General features: G+C 36.2%; 2 protein-coding genes across 6 annotated transcripts; one reads left to right on the top strand and one right to left on the bottom strand.

The window, feature by feature from the left end:
* Positions 1–71: 71 nt before the first annotated feature.
* LOC110898769 lies at positions 72–4,669 on the bottom strand. Of its 5 annotated transcripts, none has more exons than XR_002569610.2 (6): positions 4,455–4,669; positions 2,397–2,470; positions 1,803–1,892; positions 1,596–1,711; positions 547–649; positions 72–446 (listed from the first exon to the last, which is right to left on the bottom strand). XR_002569610.2 is itself a non-coding variant. In XM_035982105.1 (5 exons), the coding sequence occupies exons 1-4, from the start codon at positions 3,546–3,548 to the stop codon at positions 1,640–1,642; spliced, it is 399 nt and encodes a 132-aa protein (XP_035837998.1). In that variant the 5' UTR covers positions 3,549–3,673; the 3' UTR covers positions 494–649; positions 1,596–1,639. The 5 variants fall into 5 exon arrangements, 1 of the variants encoding a protein (XP_035837998.1); XR_002569608.2 differs by having other exon boundaries at positions 2,397–2,444; positions 4,455–4,667; XR_002569612.2 differs by having other exon boundaries at positions 72–392; positions 2,397–2,444; positions 4,455–4,667.
* Positions 4,670–15,994: 11,325 nt separating this feature from the next.
* LOC110898770 (dihydrodipicolinate reductase-like protein CRR1, chloroplastic) lies at positions 15,995–20,141 on the top strand. The gene is made up of 10 exons (XM_022145605.2): positions 15,995–16,194; positions 16,270–16,392; positions 17,367–17,441; positions 17,988–18,053; positions 18,145–18,240; positions 18,335–18,451; positions 18,668–18,760; positions 18,845–18,946; positions 19,232–19,318; positions 19,921–20,141. The coding sequence occupies exons 1-10, from the start codon at positions 16,078–16,080 to the stop codon at positions 19,951–19,953; spliced, it is 909 nt and encodes a 302-aa protein (XP_022001297.1). The 5' UTR covers positions 15,995–16,077; the 3' UTR covers positions 19,954–20,141.
* Positions 20,142–28,000: the final 7,859 nt, after the last annotated feature.

Here is a 28,000-nt window from a genome sequence, read left to right as displayed (position 1 = left end):
GGTGGCTTAACAGAAACATATAATATCTACTGGCATTGAGATGATCTTTGTAATGAAAGAACTTTTCAATATAAACGTATAAAATGTTACTGAAATAAAAAATTATAGATAAATGAGTACATGAAAAGTTTATTTCGTTCCATTAAAACAGTAAAAATAAAACAAACTATATGCCCACCCCTTGCAACCCAACATCAAATCCCCTCCAAATAGGCAAGTCTTCACATTTTATCTTCGATCTCCTCGTGAGCCAAACAAAAAAAAAAATACAGCTCCTTAATTTCTTCAACCACCATATACCATCCCATCCGCTTGCCACCAAAGACTGTATCTACGGTCGGCTCAACCATTTTAGAGGCGTAAAGCAAAGTTTGAAGTTGGGATCCTCTTAGCTAAGAAGTTAAATATTTAGCTTTCGATCACAAATTGTTTGTGACAATTATAATCTAAGAAAATGAAAAAAAATTACAAAAATTGTTTGGTCCATAAATACTAAAATAAATTTGCTACATTTAAAAATGTGAAAAAATACAATGAACATCTTACCTGGTCAATTTTCGGCTTTGGACATAAGGGAGACCGCGATTCAAAATCATACGTCCAAGTCCTATACTCTTGATTGGTCATCATGAAGGTCTTTTGATGTTTGCTTAAATAAAAGAAAAGTTTCAAATAACATGTCAAGATAAAGAAAAGTTTCAAATAATATGTCAAAAAAAATCAAATAATATGAATAATGCATGTGTGTATATAGATTAGATATGAACAACATCTTTGGAGGTAGGATGCAGACCTCAATATACTTGATAATGTAAACTATTTAAGTATGTCTCTATACAGGGGAGTGTCAACAGATTAGGTAGTTGACATAGTGGGCAATAGGTCAATAGATGGTTTGACAATGTCAAGTAACATTGATGGGTTTGACCTTAGATGGGGGGTAGAACACGTAGTTTTGACTTAGCTAAACAATGACCAGGTAAGTAAGTGATGGATCCATTGGGAATAGCCCAATGGTGTTGATGAGTTAGATAAGGTGTAGAATAGTAGGAGGTCATGGGTTCAATCCTCATGGTGTGCAAGTTTAGCCATTCAAAAAAAAAGGTGATGGAACCACCGACCAAACATGGATTCTTTGGTTAAAAAACTTATGTATATTAAATAATCAATACTTAAATCCAACAAAATTTAACATTATATTCTTCTAAACCTAAACACACAGTTGTTATGAAAAAAAAAAGTCAATCTCCTTCTAAAAATAAAGACCTAAGAATGAGTGTGGTAAGTAATAATTACAATTTAAAACTTAAAAAAAAGTATACATATAAATCCCAAAGGAAGAACTCCTAAACCTTGTTAACTACACAAAAAATCATGCCCAAACGTATTGCTAAAACCCCCCAAGCGGAAAATTAGTTCCAAATGCAAGCCCAATCTTAAGAAGGAAACCAATGCACAAATGGAAAAGAGCACCCCACAAATTGGAACTTAACCTCGAATGCAGACTCAAACCCAAAGACGAAAATCAAACTACAAATACAAAGCTCAACTTTCAATAAAGATATTAACCTAAACATTATACAAACACAACTCACCAGAAAACGTGAGAGGCAAAACTCGGCGAAGAAGATCACCAACATCAATCAATCCACAAACCTTGATAGATGAGAGTCACTTGAGAAGATTGGAAACTTGAAACAACATTGTCTAACTGCGACATGAAAACCAATTGGAAAAAAACACTAAATACATACGGCAAGTGCGTGTTTTTAGAGTAATACCATACTAAGCATGTGTCGTACCTCCATCAAAATAAGAATGTAGTATGATGTGGTTAACTTCCCTGAAGTCTGGTGCCTAGCTTCATCCCAAAGGAGAGTGACAACAAGACCCTGAAAAAAGGAAAACAATGAGAATAATATGCATGAAATGTTTTGGTTGGTTGGTGAATTGGTAAAAAAGTGTAATGTCTTAGTCATTTAATGTGGTGCTCATATTTAGACTCGGGCTCGGTTAAACTCAATTCCATTCGAGCTAAGCCCAAAAGAACATTTTTCTACATCTATGAGGTCACTTTATTCAAATACAAACTAAATGGGTCAAGACGACCCATAGACATTTCATGTGGTTATAATAATCAAAATACAACTTAAATGGGTCAAAATGACTCATAGACAATTTATGTGGTTATAATAATCAAGATACAACTTAAAATGGTCAAAACGACATGTCATAACTTCCAATGCTTTAAATTTACTAAATGAACCTTTATAGACATATTTAAGCACAAAAGAACATTATTCTACATCTGAGTTGGCTAAATTTATCATTTACATGGTATTTTTACTTGTACGTGCAAGCTAACAGAACATTATTTGAGTCGAAGGATGTGTTACCTGCAAGCTAATAGAAGCAATGCTCTGACCCAAAAATTCACATGGAAGCTGCCAAAAATTTAAATCAACATGACCTATTAGAGACCCGTTACAAAATGAAAAAATGTTATCAGATGCTAGTTACAATAAAAAACGCAATATAAAATATGAACTATTACTATAATTACCAACAAAATAGAAGCACAAAAAGTTGTAATTTCTCATGTTTCTATTTTTTTTTTAAGTTTTCAGACTATCATGCTTGCACTTTAATTGTAAAACATATAAGAAGTTGGCAAAAATGTATAAATTAGTTTGAAATAAAATTATATGAACGATCCAACCATAAATTAGTTTGAAACCAATAACATGCTATCCTTTTAGTTTTCATTCATTAGAAATAAAAGCTATTAAATGGGATAGAACCAAGTTTCGTAGTAAATATTTTTCGAATATAAGAGCCCTAAAAATTTATACAAATCAGAAGCTTCACAAAAGATTCATATGTTTACTTATGTTATTCAGTGGAAATCGATACAAAATCAGAGATTGATACAAAAACATATTAAAAAAAAAAGCCCTAAAAATTTATACAACATCAGAATAAGTCAATATAAGAAAACCCTAATATAAGAGCCCTAAAAATTGATACAAATCAGAAGCTTCACAAAAGATTCATATGTTTACTTATGTTATTCAGTGGAAATCGATACAAAATCAGAGATTGATACAAAAACATATTAAAAAAAACCCTAAAAATTTATACAACATCAGAATAAGTCAATATAAGAAAACCCTAATATTAGAGCCCTAAAAATTAATACAAATCAGAAGCTTCACAAAAGATTCATATGTTTACTTATGTTATTTAGTGGAAATCGATACAAAATCAGAGATTGATACAAAAACATATTCAAAAAAAGCCCTAAAAATTGATACAGATTAAAGACCAGAGAAATATGCATACAGATTAAAGAATCGTACTTTAAATAATGCTTGACAAATCGATTGACAGCCAAATCGATGTGAAGAAACAGAGGATGTTGATAAATCGATTAACAACCGAATCGATGTGAAGAAACGACTGAATACGTATGGATTTATAGATCTAGGGTTTATGCAACCAATGATCCTTAAATATGGAAACTCATTCATATTTTGGAAAATGATCATAGAGAAAGATGGAATTCGAATCTCTTGTAGAATTATTTGAGATAATATGAGAGAAGGATGGAAACTTTCATTATTTGAGATAAAATGAAAGTGAAAAGCGGGATGCCAAAAGACCTACAATACATTGCAATAAGGTTTTTAAGAATAGGACAAATGGCATAAGTTTTTTTTTTTTTTTGTTTTGTTATAAGGTATAGATCATTCCATTTCCTAACTTATTACATGTGCTCTAGGATAGAAAATGCTTGTTTTTTAACTGTATAAATTAGTGGGTCAATTGTTGCACAAATTCGTATGTAAGTATTGTATGTGGATGCACTTTTATTTTACAATGCTTTATACTAATATACCCATTGATATTGTACAATACTATTATTTTACAATGCACATAAAAATTACATCTAAAAATATTATTACTTTTCTAAATACACGAAGGGTATTGGACCCGGTATGAGACAAAATTTTACAACCGAGTATGAGATTACCAATACCTGGCCAGAACAAGGCCCATTGCCATCCCTAACTGTTCAGTCAACTATCCAGTTTTGACAAAGCTATTAACCAATCTGAAAACTGATAATAATATGTAACTTGTATAGCACATACTAATACAAGCATTTGATTATGAAATGCTAAACTGGTGCACAAAAAAGTGATTTTCCATTCCGTGTCTCACAAAAAGTCATTTGTTGACTTCTTTGACCCATTTTTTACCAGTTCAGTTTGGCACATCACTCAAATGTTCCCCCAATTAAAGTCATATAGCTGATGGCTCAAATGTTTAAATTTATCTACCATATTATACAGTCAATTTACATAATAATTTCATAATTTAATGTATACAATCGGATACTACCAACATCATAATTCTAACAGAAATTGAAACTGAGTTCATGAATTAAATACCTCTGAAAAAGTTAGATTGAGCAGCGACAACATTGATTTGAGTCCTGAATTTTCCTAGTGTGAATAAGTGGAATGATGGATTATTTCTTCGATTTTAAAAGCGATTCGTATGAAAATTACGACCTGAAACTGAAAGCTAGGGTTTGAGATGTTATCCGAACGTCGTAAGCCACATAGATCAACATAACAAGTCTAACAACGATTACGAACAAAACGAAACCCTAGAATTAAATAAAAAGGGTGTAGAGAATTAAATAAAAATAAAAAAGTGTTTGGGGATAAAAAAACACCAAAATTTACACCACTACGCATGGTCTTAGTAATGGATCGATCCGGATGGATCATGGATTGATCCATATAATTAATTGGATAAATGGATCGGTCCATTGAATTAACTAACGGATTGGTGGATATTTTTTATATTCATATAAATGGATCGGATCGGATTGGATATATATCAATATCCAATTCATTGACAGGCCTAGATAGCATGATGACTCTGCAATTAGGTGATTAGAGTGACAGAACAACGATGGTGGTTTGGGATGACAAAGGAGGGTCGTCACCCATGAGAACTTGAGGAGACTGACAAATAAAAGTTAGTAATCAAGTATTGGATTTAGACCATGTGTAGTGGTTAAACAAAATAATGCCCCCACCATGGGGCATTATTCGACACGTGGCAGTCTAGTCAGCATGTGACATTATTGCAAAAGTGGCGTAGTGGGGCATTATTCCAATAACGCCCATGCAATCTTCATTAATTTAAAATAAAAATTACACTACTTGAAATTAAAAAAAAAAACCCGAAAAAAACCAGAAAATAAAAAAACCGAAAAAAACTTAAAATAATTCATTAAATTAAAAAAATACAATACTAAAAAATTACTTTTGGGCCTAATGTGTCAAAACAGAAAATATTAAAGTTTAAAACTATAGGGGCCTAATGTGTCAATATCAAAGTTTTAAAACAAAGGCCCTTCTTCTTCGTGCCTGTGACTTGCAAACCCCCTTGAAATTCCGGCCAAAAATCCGGCCAAATCAAACCCCACATTCCATCTCTCTCTCTAAACCCACATGGCCTCATTTGATTGGCCAGTCAAACACCCTTGAAGCGTTATTTAAAAAACGCTAAATCGAATTTTACCAAAAAAACGCCCGAACACGCCGGATGTAATGGCGGTGTCGGCGTTATGCGGCGTTTTTTTCGAGAATTTTTGAAAGATCACGCCCCATTACGGATGGTCTTAAAGAAGGTTGATACCATGTAAGATTTTATAAAACTCACCTTAATTTATGATGATGTATTTATTAAATATATAAAATACAAATAAATTGGTATGATCAAGTAAAAAGTTGATTTTGCCGAAGTAAGATAAGAAGATATTTAACATTTTATTTTCCAAATCAATAGGGAAAATGAAAATGTAGGAAAATAAAGGGGTGCAAGGGTATTTTTGAAATAGCCTATTTGTTGATTTCTTTTTTTACATGTAAGGCACATGCATCCCCTCCCCCCCCCCCCCCCTTCTCATTTTTTAAAGCGTTCATAACTTTTCCGATATGACGTTATTTTTATATAAAAAAATGCACCATGAAATTGAGCATCTTTTTATCTTTAATTTTAATATCACATTGCTATATAAAATATGACAACTAAAAAAAACCCAAATTTTGTGTTGTATTTTTACGTTGTATTACATTTTTGTGCTAGATTTTTGTACTATTTTTTCTGAATTTTTTGTACTATTTTCTTTACTATATTTTTTGTACTAGATTTTCCGTGCTATATTTTTTTTTTGTACTAGATTTTTTAGACTATAACTTTTTTGTGTTGTATTTTGAGAAAACAAAAAGGGTGACAGTGTGTATTTTATGAAAATACTATTTCATCCTATTTTTAGAGAACTAGAAGTAGTACCCGGCATGTTGCGGCCGGTACTACTCACTCGGGCTTCATTGTTGCGACCATCTTGCATCTTCATATCAAACTAAAATCAAGAATACAAAATTGTTGTTGGTAGAGAATACATCAAGTTTTCACGCGCACCTCCACCTCCACCTTCTCCGACACAAATTCTGCAGTTTCGGTCTTTTTAGAGTTTAAACGATTTAGTGTGAACTACGTTTTTGCTACTTTCTGCACAAATGAAGTTGAGAGTGGATGTTTATATAAAGTGTAGTCATTAGTCAATAATCATTCATCTTCGTGAGCATTCAATGTCAAAATAATCTTATTATATGTATAGAAAAGTTGCTCTATGAGCTAATTATTGAGATGAAAGCAAAAAGACAAGTCATTATAACCTATAATTAGTTTCAAGCACTTCCAGATCAGTCTACACCACTAATTTCGATTGATTCAACCTAAGGTTGATTAATTCAATAAAATTCATCGCGTCAAAGAATCATCCAAACTTGAATATCCTGCCATAAACTGAACAAAGGGATATGTAAATACTCTCAAATCCAAACAATAATAACATAAGAAAAAGTTACTTCATTAACAGAATAAATTTAACATAGGTGGTGCAGGTCTTGTTTGCTGATCAGATCCTTTTCAATACCATTTCTAGAAAGATAAAAAAAATAATGGAAATTCATATATCCGCATGTCAACCTTCATTGAAATTAAGAATTCAAAACGTAAATTTCAAGAAAATGCCTGGTTTTAAGGTTTACCTAAAAAAATAATAAAGATCTTGAATGAGGTTGTAGAGTGAAAATGACATCAACACCCTACAAAAAAAGTTAACGATGTAAGTCTAAAAGAGAGAAAAATATCCATGAATTAATACACACAATTGTGCAATATAAATAAGACTTACAACAGGGCAACTATTGTGTTCTTGTTAAAATATATAAATAACTTTATCCTTTCCAATTCAATTCTCTCATATTTTGTTCCTTTTGTTGCTGTTTTTCTTGAGGTGCTCTTGGGCTTTTTTCTAAAAGAATGGGATGTTTCCAACGGTTGGGCCTTTTTTTTTTCTCTTGGGCTGCTTTTGTTCGCTGTTTTGGGCTAGCTTAGGTTCCCTCGGCTTTTTATTCAGCCGCTCCTCAGCCTGTGGAGATCATCAAAAAGTTGCAGCCTTCTTTCTCTTGCTCTCAAGAACATCGACTCAAAGTCTTGGCGTCTTTCTCCTGTTCGAGAGTGTCCAGTGCCGTTGCTGATCGTCTTACTGTGCAAAATCATTCAGTTGAATGATCTGTTCTATTTTTGCTGATTGTAATCGGTGATTACACCTTATTTGAGTAGTGTTATTGCTTAAAGGCTGTGTAATCTTGTTCTATTTATAAAAGAATTATCTTTTTCACATGGTATCAGAGCCATAATTGGCTCTGTGCTGTGCATTTCAATCCGCTGCTACTTCATATTGATAAACAGATCCGTTTGGATCTAGGGTTCTTCCGATTCTGCTGTTCGTTACTCACTGCTCATAATCTCTGCCGCTGCTGTTTCTCTGCTTTGTATTACTTTCTAGAACATCTGAAGATCGTTAATTTCCTGTGTGTTCGAGAGTTTATTGCTGCCACGTTTTTTATCATCAGTTACGCAGATTATCCGTTGATAATCTGCTGTGTCCGTTCCTAGTTTACGGCACTTTGAAGACAGTTTTACAGCGGTGTTTGTTTCTGGTTTGCGGCGCTTTGTTGTTAGTATTACAGCTGTGTTTGGAGCTGTACAGACCTATTGATCCGCTGTGTCTAATTTACTGGTTGCGCAGATTATACAGGTTTTTTGTACGGCCGTGTTTTTAAAACTGCTTACGGCAGAATTGGTGTTCGTGCCTATTGAAGGGGTTCTTGTTGGTCTCTGTTACAGAGCAAACCAACAGAACTTTCGCTGGTCTTCTTTACCTATAATCAGACTATCGAAGTCACACGCACCCACTGTGAGATCGTTCTATCTCTGTTTTTTATCTATTTCCGAATTTATTTGCTTCTTTCTTTTTCTTGTTATTTGTATTGGTTATTGTTCTTGATTATTCTGTGGTTTCAACTACGTCTGGTGATAATACTGTTTTGACATCTCCTAGTAACTCTGCCGGTGATCCATGTTTCTTCACCCTAGTGACTCTGCCAATTTATCCATAGTCAGTGTAAAACTTAAGGGGTCAGAAAACTATAGAATCTGGTCCAATGCCATGTATCTTGCCTTACAGGTGAAAAATAAGATAGGGTTTGTTGATGGTACTTGTCCTAGGTCAAAAACTGATGAGGTCTTGGGTAGACAATGGGATAGGTGCAACTCTATTGTTCTTACATGGATTCTTAACTCTGTGTCTGAGGAGCTATATCTTGGTCTAGTTTACGCTAAAATTGCTTCTGATGTATGGAATGATTTAAAAGAGACTTATGATAAGATAGATGGTTCTGTTGTGTTTAATCTATATCAAAAAATCAACTCTTTTAGTCAAAATGGCATGCCTGTCTCAGAATATTATCATAAGTTGAATTGTATGTGGAAGCAATTAGACCAATTACTTGCCTTACCTGCTTGTTCTTGTGATGCATCTAAACAATTTAATGACTTTAATCATCTTATAAAGTTGATGCAATTCTTGATGGGTCTTGATAGTTCATATCAATCTGTGAGAACAAATTTATTAACTAGAGAAACTCTTCCGTCTGTGAAGGATGCCTTTTCAGTCATCTCTAGAGAAGAGTCTCATTTACACTCAAAAAAATTTTCTGATAAAACCCCTAATAGTGATGTTGGCTTTGCTGCTAGGGCTAATCAAACTATTGATTCAAAGAAAAAAGGTGCAAAAACTCTTAATCCTAATCTCAAATGTTCTCATTGTAATAAAACTGGTCATACCATTGAAAAGTGTTTTGAACTTGTTGGCTATCCTTATCTAAACCTGGTGGGAACAAGGGTAACAGGGTTAGTAATAATGTTACTGCTGATACTACTGATACTTCCTCTGTTGTGAGTTCGCTAACAAATGATCAGGTAGCTCAGCTGCTTAGTCTCTTGAATGATAAACCTAAGGGTGATCCTCAGAGTAGTAACTTTGCTGGTATGTGTGCAAATTCTATATGTGTAAATAGTTTTGTCAATTTCTCATCCGAACCTACCTGTGAATTTAAACCTATCTACTGTTTCTCAAACTTTGTTGACAATGGGAAAAGGGTAGGATGGATAATTGACTCTGGTGCTAACCAGCATATGGTAGTGACTGATGATTGTCTTATTAATCAAAAGGATGTCACCGAATTCAACATTAAAGTTAAACACCCTAATGGCACTAGTGCCTTGGTAACTAAAATTGGTGATATCAAATTAAGTGACCAAGTCATTCTTTATGATGTGTTTGTTGTGCCTAATTACTGTGTTAACTTAATCTCTGTTCATAAACTTGCTAGAGATTGTAAACTTACTGTTTCTTTTGATGAACATAATTGCTATATTCAGGATTCTCATCTAAAGAAAGTCCTTGTGACTGGTAATCAGTTTGATGGTCTATACTTCTGTGGTAGTTCTTCTGTTTCAAATAAGGTGTGCAATGCTAGTTGTGATGTTAATCTTTGGCATGCTAGATTAGGACATCCTGCTCAACCTGTTCTGCATGTGTTAAAAGATAAATTAAATATTAAAACTAGCACTAAAATAGAACCTTGTTAAACGTGTCATAGGGCTAAACAACATAGGGAACCTTTTCCTTTAAGTGACCATAAATCTAAGTTGTTAGGTGACCTAGTTCACCTTGATGTTTGGGGTCCCTATAGGGTTTCAAGTAGGGATGGGTTTAGATACTTCCTTACTATTGTTGATGACTTTACTAGAGCTGTGTGGGTATATCTCATGAAGTCAAAAGATGAAGTCTTTTACAATATTAAAGGCTTTTATAATATGATCAAAACTCAGTTTAGCAAAACAGTTAAAATATTCAGGAGCGATAATGGTACTGAATTTATTAACAAACAAATGAATAATTTTTGCTATGAAAATGGTATCATACATCAAACTTCATGCGTTCATACCCCACAGCAAAACGGGGTTGTTGAAAGAAAACATAGACATCTGTTAAATGTTGCTAGAACTTTACTTTTTCAAGGGGGTTTCCCTCTTAAATCCTGGTCTGAATGTGTTCTAACTGCTGCTTATCTAATAAACAGGACCCCGTCATCAGTTCTAAGTGGGAAGTCTCTATACGACCTAGTGTTTGGTTTTGCTCCTGTATTAAGTCAACTTAGGGTGATAGGGTGTCTTTGTTTCGGCACGGTGTTAAATAATTCTGATAAGTTTGACATACATGCTGAAAAATGTGTCTTAATTGGATATTCAAATGAAAAAAAGGGGTATAAACTTTGGAGTCTTGATCAAAAATTGATGTTTTATTCTAGGGATGTTAGGTTCTATGAAACCGTTTTTCCTTTTAAAGAAAAGAAAATGTCTTTTGATCTTGATACTTCTTCTGAAGTTAATACCTTAAATTTCTTTGATTTATCTGATTTAAACTATACCCAAAGCCCTAGCGTTGACTCAACTCCCAATGATGAGAATGTTCAAACAAGCACTTCATCAGGTCATGGGTCTGAGCAGTCTGGAACAGATTCAGATGTTACTTTAGGGATGGCTGATAATCAGCAACCTAGTAATGAGGAATCAGTACCAGACAGGGCTGAGCATGATACTGAATATGAAGACAATAACAATTCTGAGGGAGGAATTGAGAATCAACCAAGCACTACTCTTAGGAGGTCTTCTAGAAACATCAAATTTCCGTCTAAACTTGATGATTTTGTAGTAGATGGGAAGGTTAAATATGGTCTAGAAAGGGTCTTAAATTATGCTAACTTGTCCCCTGAAGGTCTGTGTTTTGCTTCTGTCCTTAACAAAAGTTGTGAACCTAAAAACTATTTTGAAGCAAAAAATGATAGTAATTGGGTTGATGCTATGAACTTAGAACTAGAAGCGTTACATAAAAATGACACTTGGGAAATTGTTGATTTACCTCCTAATAGGAAAAAAATTGGATGTAAATGGGTTTATAAGATAAAATATAAATCTAATGGTGAAATAGAGAGATATAAGGCTAGACTTGTTGCTAAAGGGTTCAGCCAAAAGGAAGGCATTGACTTCTTTGATACCTTTTCACCTGTCGTAAAAATGGTCACTATTAGATGTGTTTTGTCCATGGTTGTGCATTTTAACTGGGAACTATTCCAACTTGACATTAATAATGCATTCCTTTATGGTGAGCTCAATGAAGAAGTTTATATGTGTTTGCCTGATGGTTATAACCAATCTGTCGGCACTAAAGTTTGTAGATTAAAAAAGTCCCTTTATGGCTTAAAGCAAGCTCCTAGGATGTGGAACGAAAAACTCGTTTCTGTTCTTCTTAATCTTGGTTTTGAACAAAGTAAGTGTGATCATTCCATGTTTACTATGACAAAAGACTCTAGTTTTACTATTCTTCTTGTCTACGTGGATGATATTATTATAACTGGTAGCTGTCCTAAACAAGTTAATGAAATCAAACTCTTACTTAAGTCAAAATTTTCAATAAAAGACTTAGGAAAATTGCAATACTTTTTGGGTCTTGAAGTTGTTAGAAATACTGCTGGTTTATGTTTAACTCAAAGGAAATATTGCTTGGATTTACTTGCTGAATTTGGTATGACTGGTTGTAAACCAGTCAGTTGCCCCATTGAATCCAATCATGTTTTGACACATTTGTGTGAAAAGGATAATCAATTGTTAACCAACACAACTGTTTATCAAAAACTTGTTGGAAAATTAATTTATCTTTCACACACTAGACCAGATATTGCATACTATGTGCATTATCTTAGTCAGTTTATGCATTCTCCTACTCAAGCTCATTTTAAAATTGCTTTACGGCTGTTAAGATACTTAAAAGGTGCTCCTGGTAAAGGGATCCTCTTTCAAAGGGGGGACTCTTTGGATATGAAGGCCTTCTCTGACTCAGATTGGGCTAAATGTTTAGGATCTCGGAAGTCTATTACTGGGTTCGGTGTTTTTTAGGTAATAATCTCGTTTCATGGAAAAGTAAAAAGCAGTCCACCGTTTCAAGGTCTTTTGCTGAAGCAGAATATCGGTCAATGTGTGCTGCGACATGTGAGGTTATGTGGATTTCAAACTTGTTAAAAGAATTAAAGGTTGACGTTAATCTACATATTCAATTATTTTGTGACAACTCGGCTGTTATCTCTATAGCAGCCAATCCCGTATTTCATGAACGCACGAAACACTTTGAAATAGATCTTTATTTCTTAAGGAAAAATCTCTAAAGGCGTTATTCAAACTATGGGTATCAAATCAGAGGATCAAGCTGCCGATATTTTCACCAAAGGGCTGTCTACAAGTCCACATGAAAAGGTTTGTTCTCTCCTTAACATGTTTGATTGTTTCAAGTATTGAATTGAGGGGGGGTGTTAAAATATATAAATAACTTTATCCTTTCCAATTCAATTCTCTCATATTTTGTCCTTTTGTTGCTGTTTTTCTTGAGGTGCTCTTGGGCTTTTTTCGAAAAGAATGGGATGTTTCCAATGGTTGGGCCTTTTTTTTTTCTCTTGGGCTGCTTTTGTTCGCTGTTTTGGGCTAGCTTAGGGTTCCCTCGGCTTTTTATTCAGCGGTTCCTCAGCCTGTGGAGATCATAAAAAAGTTGCAGCCTTCTTTCTCTTGCTCTCAAGAACATCGACTCAAAGTCTTGGCGTCTTTCTCCTGTTCGAGAGTGTCCAGTGCCGCTGCTGATCGTCTTATTGTGAAGAATCATTCAGTTGAATGACCTGTTCTGTTTTTGCTGATTGTAATCGGTGATTACACCTTATTTGAGTAGTGTTCTTGCTTAAAGGCTGTGTAATCTTGTTCTATTTATAAAAGATTTATCTTTTTCACAGTTCCATTCCATCTATAAAGAAAAAAACAAATAACCAAATTAGCTCAGCCCGACGAAGGATGAAGGCGAGAGTGAGAGTAATACAAGAGTCGCTCCTATCTCTATGATTTATCAGACAAAGAGATAGATGAATTTTCGACAAACCATTAAAGATGCTCTGAGCCTCAGCAGTAACACCAACCCCCATCTTTTCGACATCTATCTCTGCTTGCCTTTAAATACACAATCAAATACATCACCAATCTCAATTTTCCCGACATCATTTAAGCATTTCACAAACACTTGGAATACTATGCCAATTTAAATCAATCGTTAACTAATGAATAAACCATGCTTCATTCAATTATCACATCGGAAAACACAATCTAATCCATTCAAACATTCTATCAAACACCTTGTGGGCATTCCATATGTGTCTAGCCCGAATTCTGTTTAGAATGTTTATGGGCCTAGCCTAGTTCGAAATATGGGTATAGGTATATAAGCATCTTGTTGCAATAGGGTTGAGGTTAGACAGTTTGACAGAAGTGCTAGAGTTTGAGAGAGTTAGAGAAAACACAGGGAAAGGCTGTGAGTTCTTGTGATCTTGAGTGATTGTAAACAATCGGTTTGATAATCACAGAAGATCAGTTTGTGAAATGTGTTTCGTGTTTTTCATCTAGTTTCTTGTTTCTGTTTATTCGATTGATCAAGGGGATTCCACACCCTTGATTAGGGATGAGCAAATAGTACCGGGTACCGGTTCCGAACCGGTACCGGTACCGAATTTATCGAACCGGGTACATTTTCGGTACTGATTCGGTACTGACTTTTGACATTTTCGGTACCGGTACCGAAACGAACCGGGTATATTCGATACCAGTACCGGTAGCCACTTTTGGGGATTTTCGGTACCGGTTCTTTCGGTACCGGTACCGGTTCGGTACAGGTTGGTACCGAGCTCATCCCTACCCTTGATTGATTATCAATCTTGTAATGATCAATCGGAATAGGGGACCTACACATTGGTTTCATAATTCTTGGCACACAACCTACATGACACCGAGCCCACGTTCGCATGCCTCCTACTCAACGCTATTAAATTTGGAAGCCGATCCAGTTCCACCTTCCACATGAATATATTAACCTTCTTCATAACCCATGAATTCCACTCCATAACAATATGAGGAGCCACCACAGAAGCATTGCACAACATTTTCATCATCGGCATCACATAAAACACCCCAAACTAATTGCCCCTCACACTTTAGACCATGAGTAATGGGTATTATAAGGTTGTGAAGTGGCTTGATAATGCCTCCAACACCACCCTCCTGCGCTTTATATGGGCATGAAGAGGAAATGAGCATCTCTAATATAATGCTCAGTGAGGGTAACAAAATTGGAAGGTAATGATGGAATGAGGGCATTAAGGGGGGGGGGGGGGTTAACCATTACACATTTTTAAGGAGAGTTTTAATATTGATGTGACAGAAAATACCCCTTAGAGAGCATTAATCATTACATATGACTTTATGAAATTGCACAATTTGTTGTTTTATAAAACACATGTCTAATTATTGAAAGAGTGAATTTCAAAGATTGTCCTTTATTTTTATACCCATTTTCAGGCGATGTCTTTTATGTTTAAAATTGATGAGTTTTGTACTTTATCTTTTAAAATACATCACGTTTTGTCCGTTAGGCATAACCCAGTTTGTTTTTTCAGTTAAATGTGGTCATGTGCAGGTCATGTGAGGGTGGTCTGTCATTTATCGCCTCTTTTAATACCCAACTACCTACCACGTGCAGACTTCCCCCCAATATAAACCCTAAACTTATCATCTCCCTTAATTTCATCCTAAACCTATTCGATAAATCAATTTTCAAATCAATAAACTCATCATCATCAATTCAACTAAAATCCGCTTCTTTTACCCGAAACCCACTTTTAAAATCCACCGATCCACCTTTGAATCCATTCTTCCTCAACTCAATTCGTTAAAATCAGAATTTTTTGCACTCGAACACGCGATACTACCAACCACATGATGAAAACTACTAAGCGAGCAATCAACAGTACATGATGAATTCCTGTATGAATCCAAATCAGAGCAAGAACAAGAACAGAGTCTCTGTTCTCCACATTCGACACAAACGAGCTCGATCAGCTTTTCGTTTAGACAGTATGCACAGATTCCAACTGATGATTAGTATGATGGGTGTTTCCTACATGGAAAATCTGATGATGAGTGAAAACAGTTGGAATTTGAGAAAAATTTAGTATTCTCTTATTTTATTTTCACTGAACTAACCATAAAATTGATAAAGGATGAAACTGAGGGAAATGATAAGTTTAGAGTTCATATTGGGGGAAGTCTGTAGGTGGGTACTAAAAGAGGCAGTAAATGACAAATCTACCCTCACATCAGATTTGCACATGATGGGATTTTAAAAGGATAAAACATGATGAATTTTAAAAGATAAAGTACAAAACTCAACAATTTTAAACATAAAGTACAACGTCTGAAAATTAATATAAAAATAAAGAACAATCCTTAAAATTTACTCAAATTGAAAACACATAAGTTTATTTGTAATAAATACACATAAAATATGTAACTCTAACTATTATTTAACGCACAATGTATATTACAAAAAAAGTAACAAGAACACCTCCGAACAAATATTCATTCAACAATAAAACATAACAAACTTATAAAAACCTCATCTTTAAAAGCTTATCTTCCAGGAGCAAAGCAACAACAATGGCTGCCCTCAGAATCCAAATCCATCCCACAACCCACAAGACTCACTCTCACCAAAAAACATACACCCCCTTAATCTCTTGTTCAATCCAACAGCCACCTCAAACCAACATTAAGGTAGGTACATTAACCATAATTCTCATTCTCAACAACATATATATCCACCATTAATGAATTATCTGATGACGTCAGGTGGTCATCAATGGAGCCGCCAAAGAGATTGGAATGGCGGCTGTATTAGCAGTTACAAAATCTAGAGGTATGGAACTTGCTGGAGCTGTTGACTCACATCTTGTCGGTCAAGACATCGGAAAGGTACAGGGGTTCGCGGGTTTAGGTTTAGTCTAATTGGTTCGGGTTAGTTTCAGGTTGAATCCGCGAACCCGTTTAGCTAAACGGGTCAGGTTCGGGTCAACCCGGTCGGGTTAATCCGCTTAGCCCATTTATATGATATTTTATTGAGTTAAATGCCATAGTCCATGTGGTTTGAGCCATTTTGCCAGTTTAGTCCAAATGTTTCGTTCTTCGCATGTAGGTCCAAAAAGGTTTCACCGTTGCCATTTAGTCCACTGGGTTGACTTTAACTATTTTTTCTATTAATGAGAAGGGCAGCTCGGTCATTTTATATGGCGGAATCGCCCTTCTAGTTAACAGAATTACATATAAATGACCGAACTGCCCTTCTCGTTAACTAGAAGGGCAATTCCGCCATATAAAATGACCGAACTGCCCTTCTCGTTAACAGAAAAAATGGATGAAGTTAATCCAGTGGACTAAAATGGCAACGGTGAAACCTTTTTGGACCCACATGCGAACAATGAAACCTTTGGACTAAACTGTCAAAATGACCCAAACCACATGGACTAAAATGGCGTTTAACTCTATTTTATTTTTTTACAATTTGTTTTATGTTATAAATTAATTTGGGTATACTTTATGCATAATTATAACTTAAAAAGAGATATTGTTATAAAGTTTTATAATTGAAATGCAATTGTATTATATACATTTTTGTTTTTTATGTAAATTTTTTATTTTAATATATTAATTTGCAAAAAAAAAATTGAAAATTCGGGTTGAACGGGTTGTGTTCGGGTCAACCACAAGGTCTTCGGGTTCGGGTTGGGTTCAGGTTCGTCTAAAATTTTCGGGTTCAGGTCGAGTTGGACCCGCCAACCCGTGAACCCGACCGGTTTAGCACCCCTAGTTTTATTTTTGTGCTGGTTGTTACATTATAAACATGTGTTAGTGTTTTGTTTGGTTTTATCAAAGTGTTTGGTTTGTTTAAGGTTTGTGGGATGGAAGAAGCTCTAGAGATACCTATAATTAACGATCTGACGATGGTTCTTGGTTCTATATCTCAGGTGATACAAGAGTCAAACTTAGTAGTTTTTGAATTCAAAATTGAGTTTTATGTGTTGTTCATTTTGTCTCTGGAATCTTTCAGTTTGCATGATTTTTAACGAGTTTAGATATAACTCTATGACTTTTACACCAAAGAAAGTAATTTGTGATTACTTGAAAGGTAAATGATGAATGGTTTGACTCTTAAAGTCAAACTATGCTCTAAAGAAGTAAGGGTTGTGCTAAACTTAAGCCACATAGAGACAATGATCTTACTCAATGTACACCTTTTTCAATGGGCAGTCATAAAAATGAGCGTTAATGAGACGATCAGGCCCTTAAACGGGTGATCAAAATTCGGAACTTGTACTTAAACAGGCGTTTAAAAAGTTAAAAAGGGGCTCTCAAATGGGCGTTTAAACGATGGACATGCTCTTTAACAGGCGTTTAAGAATTGGAACTTTTCCTTAAACTGGCGTTTTAAAAATTGGCCCGCTTAGAGTAAAAATAAAAAACCAGATAAGTAATAACTATAATTAGTGACCAAATTTGTAACTTTTTGACAGTCAAAAGCAACATCAGTTGTAGTCGATTTCACCGATCCGTCTACAGTCTATGACAATGTCAAACAGGTTTGTTATATCCTCAACTTCTAACCTTACAACAAACAAATGAACACAATCGGATTATTGTGATGTTTTGCTGTCGGTTTGAGGTTAACAGGCAACGGCATTTGGTATGAACAGCGTGGTTTACGTACCACGAATTAAGCCTGAAACGATAGCAGCATTATCCGGCTTCTGTGAGAAAGCGAGCATGGTGAGCACCGGGTGAGACGTTGCGTGTCAACCTTAAAATTGTCAAAACACATTTACTTTCCAATCCGAAATAAAGTGTGGGATTTGTGTTTCAGGGCTGTTTGGTTGCACCAACGTTGTCGATAGGATCGATACTACTCCAGCAAGCTGCAATTTCGGCTTCTTTTCACTATAACAATGTCGAGATTGTCGAATCTAAAGCTAACACAGGAGTAAGTTAAAAATATGGTTAAGTAACGGGTCAAAACAGTTGAGGTTTATACATAACAAACCAAGTTGGATTGATCAGAAACATATTATATTAAACATGTTTGACCCATTAAAAAAATAAAAAAAAAATAACCTCGAATCGAACAGTTTATAAGTAAATTTAATAACTGCCACCTCTAATCAAGCTGATTGAAACTGACATAATTGGCAATGGACAGGCATTTCCGTCGCAAGATTCGGTGCAAATCGCCAACAACCTCTCGAACCTCGGGCAGCTTTACAATAGAGACGATCTGGAAACAGATCTTCCAGTAAAGTTTACTTCAAACAATCAGTTAAACATCGAACGTTAAACGACTTAAAATCAAGTAACATAAGATCATCTTTGGTGTCAGGCAAGAGGGCAACGACTAGGAGAAGATGGGATTCGTGTGCATAGTTTAGTTCTTCCCGGGCTTGTGTCTAGTACATCGGTCCATTTTTCGGGACCAGGAGAGGTATTTTTCTATAACGCATGTGCTTTCTCAAAAGTCGACAGGGTGGGTGGGTCAGGTAACGGGTTTAAATGAGTAATATTTTAATATAAAATTGCAAAAAGATAGGTGGGGCCGAGTTGGATTAACATTCTTTTTTTTTCCAGAAAGTTAAAAAATTACTATAAAAATATGTTGTATACATTAAAACATATTTGACGCGTGAGATATAAAGAAAATGTTGAAATTGACACCTTTACTTTTTTTTTTTTCTAGAAATATAATGCGTACGCTTGTTGGTTACGGCAGGTGTACTCTATCAAACATGATATCACGAGTGTTGAGTGTCTCATGCCCGGACTTATTCTAGCGATCAGAAAAGTTGTACGTCTAAAGGTAAGTTAAAGAGAAAAGTATATAACTGATGTAGACTAGAAAATGGGATATGAAATCGGACCTGTTGATTCACACAGAATACCAGGAACGATTCTTCCAAAATTCGTTGATTCTCGTAGAATACCGAAAATTGGGGTTTGACACTCAAAACACTCACAAGTGAATTGGGACAGAAAAAATGACTTTTCATAAACTTCAAAACTGATTATCTTCCTCCCTTTACATCCATATAAATAATAACGTAAATTGAAAACGGGCCTCAAAACACACTTGGGCCAAAAGCTAGAACGAAATAAAAGTCCACGAAAAGCACTAAAAACATGAAAATATAAATAACTCTTAGAAATAAGCGTTTTTGGGCCCGAACGATGACCCAAACCACCTACAGAAAGATGGGCTTCGTTCACAAGATCGTTTCGCCTGGTCGCGCGCCCAAAACGGACACCTGTAGCCCAAGTTAGAGCCATTTTAGTGAAGCCCCTTTTGTCACGCGATCTTGGGCCTCCAAATACAAGATGGCCCGCTCCTCCACACTTGGGCCCGCATCAATAACCATTTAGCTGCTTTCAAAGTTTAATTTCGTTACAATTGTTATCTTGCAGAATCTCGTTTACGGTTTAGAGAAGTTCTTGTAGTGAAGTTCCCAATTTGAGACGTGTCGATGATGATGATAGCTATTTGTTTCGCCTTTGGATTACCGGATCTGTTTAAATGAATGAGAGTTCTTTTTACCTTATAATACAACCGATATGTGTATACCTTGCATAACTAATCTGAATGTGCATAACTAATTTCAATTGCCCGCATGTTTTAGCATCAAAAACTGGTTTTGTATCACTTGCATAACTAATTGAATGTGCATGCATATAACCAAATAACTAACTACTTAACCACATAAATGATGATGCAGATTAAGGCAAAAATCAAATGCTATGACTACAAAATGTTATGATTACATTAATTATTATGTATTATATATAACGAATTGATAATCAAAGTTAATTGATAATCAAGTTGATCAACTAAAAACTTGTTTAAAAGTATATAGCTGATGTAAGCGAAAATGCACAAGTTTTTTAGTTAAATTATCACCTATTTCTAATATGTTTTGTTAACGAAATGTTCAAAATAGGCTTAAATTGGTTTATATTGAATTTTAGGACAAAAATAACCCAAGATTAACAAAGAAAGCAAAATTGGGCGAAAAACAGTGAATTATTAGAAGAAATTGTCCAGACACACCCCGTGTCTCGGATCCAGGGGTGTTTTGGGGGTTCCCGGGAACCCCCTCGGTTTGGAAAAAAAATGAAAAAAGTTAGCGGAAACCTTGTATGATTTGAAAAAAAAAATAATGAGATCTAGTGATAATCTATCAAAAGGAACCTCGTGGAAAAAAATTATGGATCCGCCACAGACACCTATAGAACCCCAACGCACAAAGATCAGGCGGAAGAAGTCAGGCACGCCCCGTGCCTCGGCAGTACAAGACAAAGAAAGCTTCTATAAGATTTGGAAGATCCGGTGGGGCCCACAAAGTTAATCACAACCCGTGTGTACGAGACACGACCCGTGCCTCGCCTGCAACTTCCTATAAATAGAACGTCATTTCCACCATTTCTACTTCTCATTCTCTCCTCCCTTCTCCATTACACACTTCTCTTCTACCCACACTTTCTGATCATTGTAATCATTATGAAAAACTCAAGATCTTTGAAATCACTGAAAGTAATTGTTATTATTTACTGAAAAAATACAAATTGATTCATACACCATTGGGACCTCTACTTATGGTAGGTAATTACTCCACGTATCAAAGGAGATAATTACTCAATATTTGACTAAATCTTTAATAAAAAATAACATATTCTAACATTCCCCTCAAGTTGAGTAGTGGGATTGCCGATACCCAACTTGGCAAGTGTACTTTTGAAGCTTCTTCCGTTCACCGCCTTTGTTAGAATGTCAGCCAGCTGATCTTTAGATCGAGTATACGGCAGCTCAATTAACTTATCTTCTAATTTCTCCTTTATGAAGTGTCTATCTACTTCCACGTGTTTTGTTCGGTCATGTTGCACAGGGTTCTCTGATATGCTTTTAGCCGCCTTGTTATCACACGAGAGCTTACATGGTATTTGAGATGGGAGGCCGATTTCTTCTATTAACTTTCTTAGCCATAATATTTCAGTAATTCCCTTAGCAATACCTCTAAACTCAGCCTATGCACTTGATAAGGTAACGACCTTTTGTTTTTTGCTTCGCCATGTAACAAGGTTCCCTCCCACGAAGGTGAAGTAGCCTGCGGTAGACCTTCGATCATTTGGATTTCCAGCCCAATCTGAATCTATGTAACCTAGTATCTCTAAATTGCCATTTTTCTGAAAGATTACCCCATGGTCTGGGGTGCCCTTTAGGTACTTAACAATTCGAAGAGCCGCTTCCATGTGTTCTTGTTGTGGGTTGTGCATAAATTGACTCACAATTCCGACCACATATGCCAAATCTGGGCGGGTGTGAGCAAGGTATATCAGTTTCCCAACCAATCTTTGGTATGCTCCTTTGTTAGCTGGTTTTCCTCCTTCTATCATCTTTAGCCCATGGTTAACTACCATAGGCGTTTCGGCTGGCTGGCAATCTATCAACCCGGTTTCAACTAGAAGATCCAAGACATATTTTCTTTGTGATATGAAAATAGCATTTTCAGATCTTAGGACCTCAATTCCCTAAAAATACTTTAGGGCTCCAAGGTCCTTCATTTTGAATTCTTCAAACAGTTTGTTCTTGAGGTCCGCGATTTCTTCTGAATCACTTCCTGTTAGAATCATGTCATCAACATAAATTATGAGACATGTTATCAAATTTCTCCTCTTCTTAAGAAACTGTGTATGGTCCGAATTACTTTGCTTGTATCCAAATCTCTTCATTGTTGCAGTGAATCTTCCAAACCATGCTCTTGGTGATTGTTTTAAACCATATAGAGCCCTTTTAAGCCGACACACTTTGTTGTTTTTGAATTCTTTCACAAATCCAGGAGGACCTTCCATGTATACTTCCTCCTTTAGTTCGCCATGGAGAAATGCATTTTTTACATCGAATTGATGAAGGGGTCAGTCTTGATTAACGGCAACAGAGAACAATACCCTGATTGTATCAATCTTTGCAACAGGGGAAAAAGTTTCTGAGTAGTCGACCCCATATGTTTCAGTATACCCCTTAGCCACTAACCTTGCATTGTACCTTTCTACTGTTCCGTCTGACTTTCGTTTGATCGTGAATACCCATTTACACCCCACCGGCTTCTTATCTCTCGGTCGATCACATATTTCCCAAGTTTCATTATCTTTTAAGGCATTAATTTCAGCTTCCATTGCATCTTTCCATTCTCTAATAGACAAGGCTTCTTCCACATTTCTCGGGATGTCTTCTCTAAGCAAGGCTGTTGAAAACGCATATGCATCTTTTGATAAGTTTTCCTTAGCCATGTTTCCAATTGGATATTTCGAGCTTCTTGGTTCATGTTCAGGCGAGTATCTTTTTGCCGGTATTCCTCTTGTAGTTCTTGGTGGAAGCGCATATCGCTCTTCCCTTTCCACTTCTGATGTTTCTGTTGGTGTTATGTTGTCACTGGTTGTGTCATCTGACTGATACATATCAACGTTAGTTTGATCATGGGTATTGTTAGGGACATGATTAATTACCTCTGTCGTCTCTTCCTCAGGAGATTCATTGGTAGATGGAACTGGCTCAATTGGTTCTACAATGTTATCAGAGGTTGGTTCGGCGGGACCGTGCATTTGTTCTGTTGGGACCACCTCAGGTGAGTCGGGCATGTCGGGTATGGACAACCAACTAAGCGGATTATTAGCGGTAGTGCTACTTTCCCCCTGATTCGTTAGTGGGTTGGAGTAATAATATTCCGACTCAACAAAGCCATAGTCCATTGTAACATACATGCGACGGGTTAGTGGGTGGTAACACCGATACCTTTTTTGATTAGTCCCATACACCAAAAAAAACACATTTCCGTGCACATGGGTCAAACTTGGTTCGATCCGTCTTAGGTATGTAAACAAAGACAGTTGAACCAAAAATCTTTGGTGGAAGGTAAGGTGTGAAGGAATCCTTATGTGAGAGGATAAGTTTGTAGGAATCTGTTTGTGTAAAATAAATAAAAATAATTTCTTAACTTGAATTACAAGAACAAAACAGAATTACAACTGAAAGAATAATACTATTACAACTGAAAAAGGGAGAAAACAATAACAGAAACTCGAACAGAAGAAACTGTTCTTGGCTGAGGATCGTGTTAGACACGGGTCCCTTAAAACAAATTTCGCGTCTCCCAGGAGAAAATGTTTGTTTCCAGGATACAACAGCCGCAAGCAGTTGCACTGCCGGTCTTGACTCCAACCCGAAGGTGTACCTTGCTGCTTGAGAGAAGATGAAGAATTCTGTAGTGAGAAGATTGTAGAGAGCTTGTGTTTTTCGGTGTATTTTGTCTTCAATAGGATGCTCCTACTTATAGTTGCAGGTCTTGAAGAAACTGAAAAACGAATTAAATGGGTGAATTAAACTGCATTAAACGTCTTTAATGCACTTTAATTCGTCACTTAATTCTCAGTCAAACCCATTAACTTCGTCAGTTTCAAATGCTGAATGTAACTGCACTGGCATTAACTGCAGCAGGAAGCTTCCGCGCGCGCGCGCAAGACACACTGGTGCGCGCGCAGGTCTGCACCCACACGCGCGGTGCGTCCACTTGGCTCAATGCCATGCGCGCGTGCGCCATACTCACTCAGGTCCATGCGTGCCTGCGCGTGTGCCACGTCACCTGTGAGCCTCTACGAGCACTGTAACAACTCTCACTAAAATTAACAATTAGGATGATAATTATCCAATAAGGAAGCCCTAATTGAGACACCCAAGTGATTCTGCATAAACCCTAAAATTTCTGAAACAATCGGAATCAGGATAAGGGCCCCTAAAACTCAAGGGGGGTAAAACCCTAGCTGACGATTATCCAGATAACTCGCTGTAAAATTTGAATTTATCAAAACTGTCGACTCAGCAAGGAAGGCAGGTGACTAACCTACCCTACCCTACTTGGTCACCCCAGGCGATACGCGGGAGGTGCCACGAATTCTTCCACGACACGCGGGAGATGCAAATTTTGGGTATAAATAGAGGGGCCTGGGACTTGAATTCCGGTGCTATTTCGACGTAAAAGTTCTAAGTATACGTTGAGATATTAGCTGTTTACTACAAAAACACACACTAATCACGAAGTGCTGCCACAATCAGGGTAATAACTCGATCGCTATTACGATTCAACGTCCGATCGATTATAACTATCCAACGATTGTCCGAGTGCTGCTCAAATTGAGCTTCTACTTTGATTATTCGTCGTGATTTCGACTTGAATATCTGAGTGCTGTTCGAATTCGGACTATGCTCTGTTATTCGTTGTAAATCCGATTGAATTATTAAGTATTGCACTTGTTAATCATTGTGAGGGTTTAATCTCGTGAATTGACGTAACTGCAGTATTAAGTTACTAACCTATTGTGTGTGCATTATTATCAAATTAGGTTTAATCAAGGCTAATCAGTAGGCTTATACCTTGCCCGTTAAATCTGCAATGTGAGTCATTCTCTTTTTATCAACTGTTTTACAATACCTCAAATTATTTTCAAAATGTTATAAATACAGGGATTAAGTCGTGGTTATCTTGACCGCTGGCTAGTGGGGTACTGTGCACATTACTAATTTCTCACGGTTAGGCAGTAAGCCCTAACAGGGGTTAGGCTAATAAGACCTACCAGTGACAAAACGTCACTAATTGGGTGACTGGACCCAATAGTGGTATGACCATCGTCACACGGGTGGCAAGGCCAGATATTAATTAAGATACTGCCATAGTAATCGCTCTTATGCTGTAATTTATAACTATGTGTCATTTTATCAAAATGAATGATTCACTCAGTATTTCCCCGTTGACAAAACCTTTTTACAACATGTTTCAGGTGACCTACTGAATTAAGTACATGTGCTACGGAGCACTATCAAGCTTGAAGTGGTGGCTCAAATAAATAAATAAACATGTTTGTAAAATAATGAAATTATGATATTTACGGGGTTTATCCCAAAGTGTAAATAAATAATACTCGGGCATATTTTCAAATTTAAAACGATCCTGTTAAGACTTCCGCTGTAAACATGAATACCACGGGTTTTCTGTCCCGCGGCTCCTGGACCGGGTCAAACCGGGCACGGGGGCCGTGACAGAAAAAGGTGGTATCAGAGCCACTGGTCAAGCCACTGATTTAAGCCTATTAAGTATTTATTTAAACTTTCCAACTATTATTCTATGAATATATGTTTTATTATCTGATTAATTGAGTATAGGATGGACAGATCTTTATAGGCTAGCCAATGTAGCAAATAATGCAATTCCTGACCTAAGCTTTAGCACCTTTATCTTATTCAGTAAATAAATAAATTTATAAATAAAACCTAGGATGTTTTAAATTTCATTTGTTTAGATTGTTAAACAGTATGAAATAGTATTTCAAAATTTTCTATCAAATTTATTATTAATTCTGATTTAGTCATTGTGTGTATGTTGCTAAACAGCATGAGTGACTTGTTTGATGCCCCTCAGAATTTAAATCTCTACCCAGTAAGAATAGAAGTTTCCAGAGATTTCAATAGATATATACCAGACATAGACATAGAGGAACCCATAGAATTCAACGCTGTACCTCTCGAAAAACCCACGCCTAAGAAAATAGAAATTGGGGAAAGCTCTAGGAAAATTGAGGAGTTACCATCTCAGGAAGAGTTAGATTTTATAATGACAAGCTATAATACTATTAAGCCTGTTAATGAAAATATTTTTAATTGCTCTCTTGAAACACAACTACCAATAAACTTAGAACCAGCTATTCCAAACCCTTCAATCCATTCACAAATAGACGAATGGTTGACTAATAAAATACAGTTACAAAACAATCCCTATAAGCTTTTCCCTTAGTACAATCTAGAACCTTTAACAAGAATACGGCTGAACTTTGCCTTAGTGAAGAACTAATGGATACTGGGGATAGGATCCAAGAGATTAGGGGACAGATCTCCTGGAATTACGATGAGAAGGAACGCCGTTACTAAAATATCATCTGACAAATGATAGGGGATTTATGATAGTAAAATCAGTACGTGTAAGATAAATAATAAAACATAGAAGCATGAAATTTTAGAAAATTTATAAATTTTGTTCGTATACGTGATTGTGTGCAATTAAGTGTGATATTGGATTACTTCCAGTATACTAATTATTTATCTATAAAATTAGTTATCCGATGGAAAACGCTAATAATGAACCAGTTAACGAGGTTAATCAATCTGAGCAACAACCTAGGGATCAATATATGACTAGGCAGGATATAGAAAATATCGTTGCTCGAGGGATAGCCAATACTATTCCAACAATAATTGCTCAAAGGATAGCCAACGCTATTCCAGCAATCATTGCTGCTGTTAAAAATCCAATAGAACCACAACAATCATTCCTAGCAAACGTAATTCTGAAGATAACTTCAGTAATAGCGTAAACGGAGGCAATGATCATGTTAATCATGATGAGGAACCACAACAAGCTCCGCTCCCTAAGAAAAGGAAAGCTGCAACGTCTGGTTGCACTTACAAGGAGTTCCTTGCCTGTAAACCTGTAGAGTTCGCAGGCAATGAAGGGGCAACTGCGGCACTGCGTTGGTTAGAGAAAACCAAGGCAGTGATCTGAATAAGTAAATGTGTTGAGGAAGATAAAGTTATGTACGCTTCGCACCTTTTCAAGGAAGAAGCGTTAGAATGGTGGAACACAGTGTTACAAGCCAAAGGAAGTGACGTGGCCTATGCCATAAGTTGGGAAAAATTTAAGCAATTAATAGAAAGAAAATTCTGTCCCGAATATGAAAAAGAGCGGATGGCGAATAAGTTTTTAAGTCACCGAATGGTAGATATAGATTGTCGAGGGTATACCTCAAAATTCTTTGAGTATGCCAGAATTGTACCTACTCTGGCTTCGCCGGAACCGGTACTTATCTCTCGCTATATCTGGGGTTTGATTAGCGAGATTCGTGACATTGTCAAAGCTGCGAGACCCCGCACGATTGACGATGCGGTAGAATTAGCCAACACTCTAACTGACGGACTGGTACGCACTCGGGAAGAAAATAGGAAGAAGGAGTTAGCCCAGAAAATTTCCCATGAATTTTGTTTTGGTCAAAAATCACACAAGGATAATGCAACCAAACTTTAAGTAAACGGGGTATGATGCTTGGTTTGTAGAGAAAGTAAAGGATCACTTCAATGTGAAATGTGCAAAGACACAATGATTTATACGAGGAAAAAGCCCTTGATCAATGTATGATCTCCGGCATAAAAAACCTCGGGTGATGGCAACTACCGATCACCAACTTCAATATAATAAAAATGTAGTTACAACTTTGGATGATAATGAGCTGAGTACAAGGATCACTGAGTGTCTAAGTGTTTGAGAGTTGTGTCGTATGTCGTGTGTGTGTTCTTCCGAATGAAGAAGAGTGGTACTTATACATGTGTGGGTGACCTATTTTAGGTAAAATGACTAGATATCAGCTCATTACCCCTTTAGAAATAAAGATAATC

This window comes from Helianthus annuus, chromosome 13 (genome assembly GCF_002127325.2).
Source record: "Helianthus annuus cultivar XRQ/B chromosome 13, HanXRQr2.0-SUNRISE, whole genome shotgun sequence".
NCBI lineage: Eukaryota > Viridiplantae > Streptophyta > Magnoliopsida > Asterales > Asteraceae > Helianthus > Helianthus annuus.
This window is presented reverse-complemented; position numbering and strand designations above follow the sequence as displayed.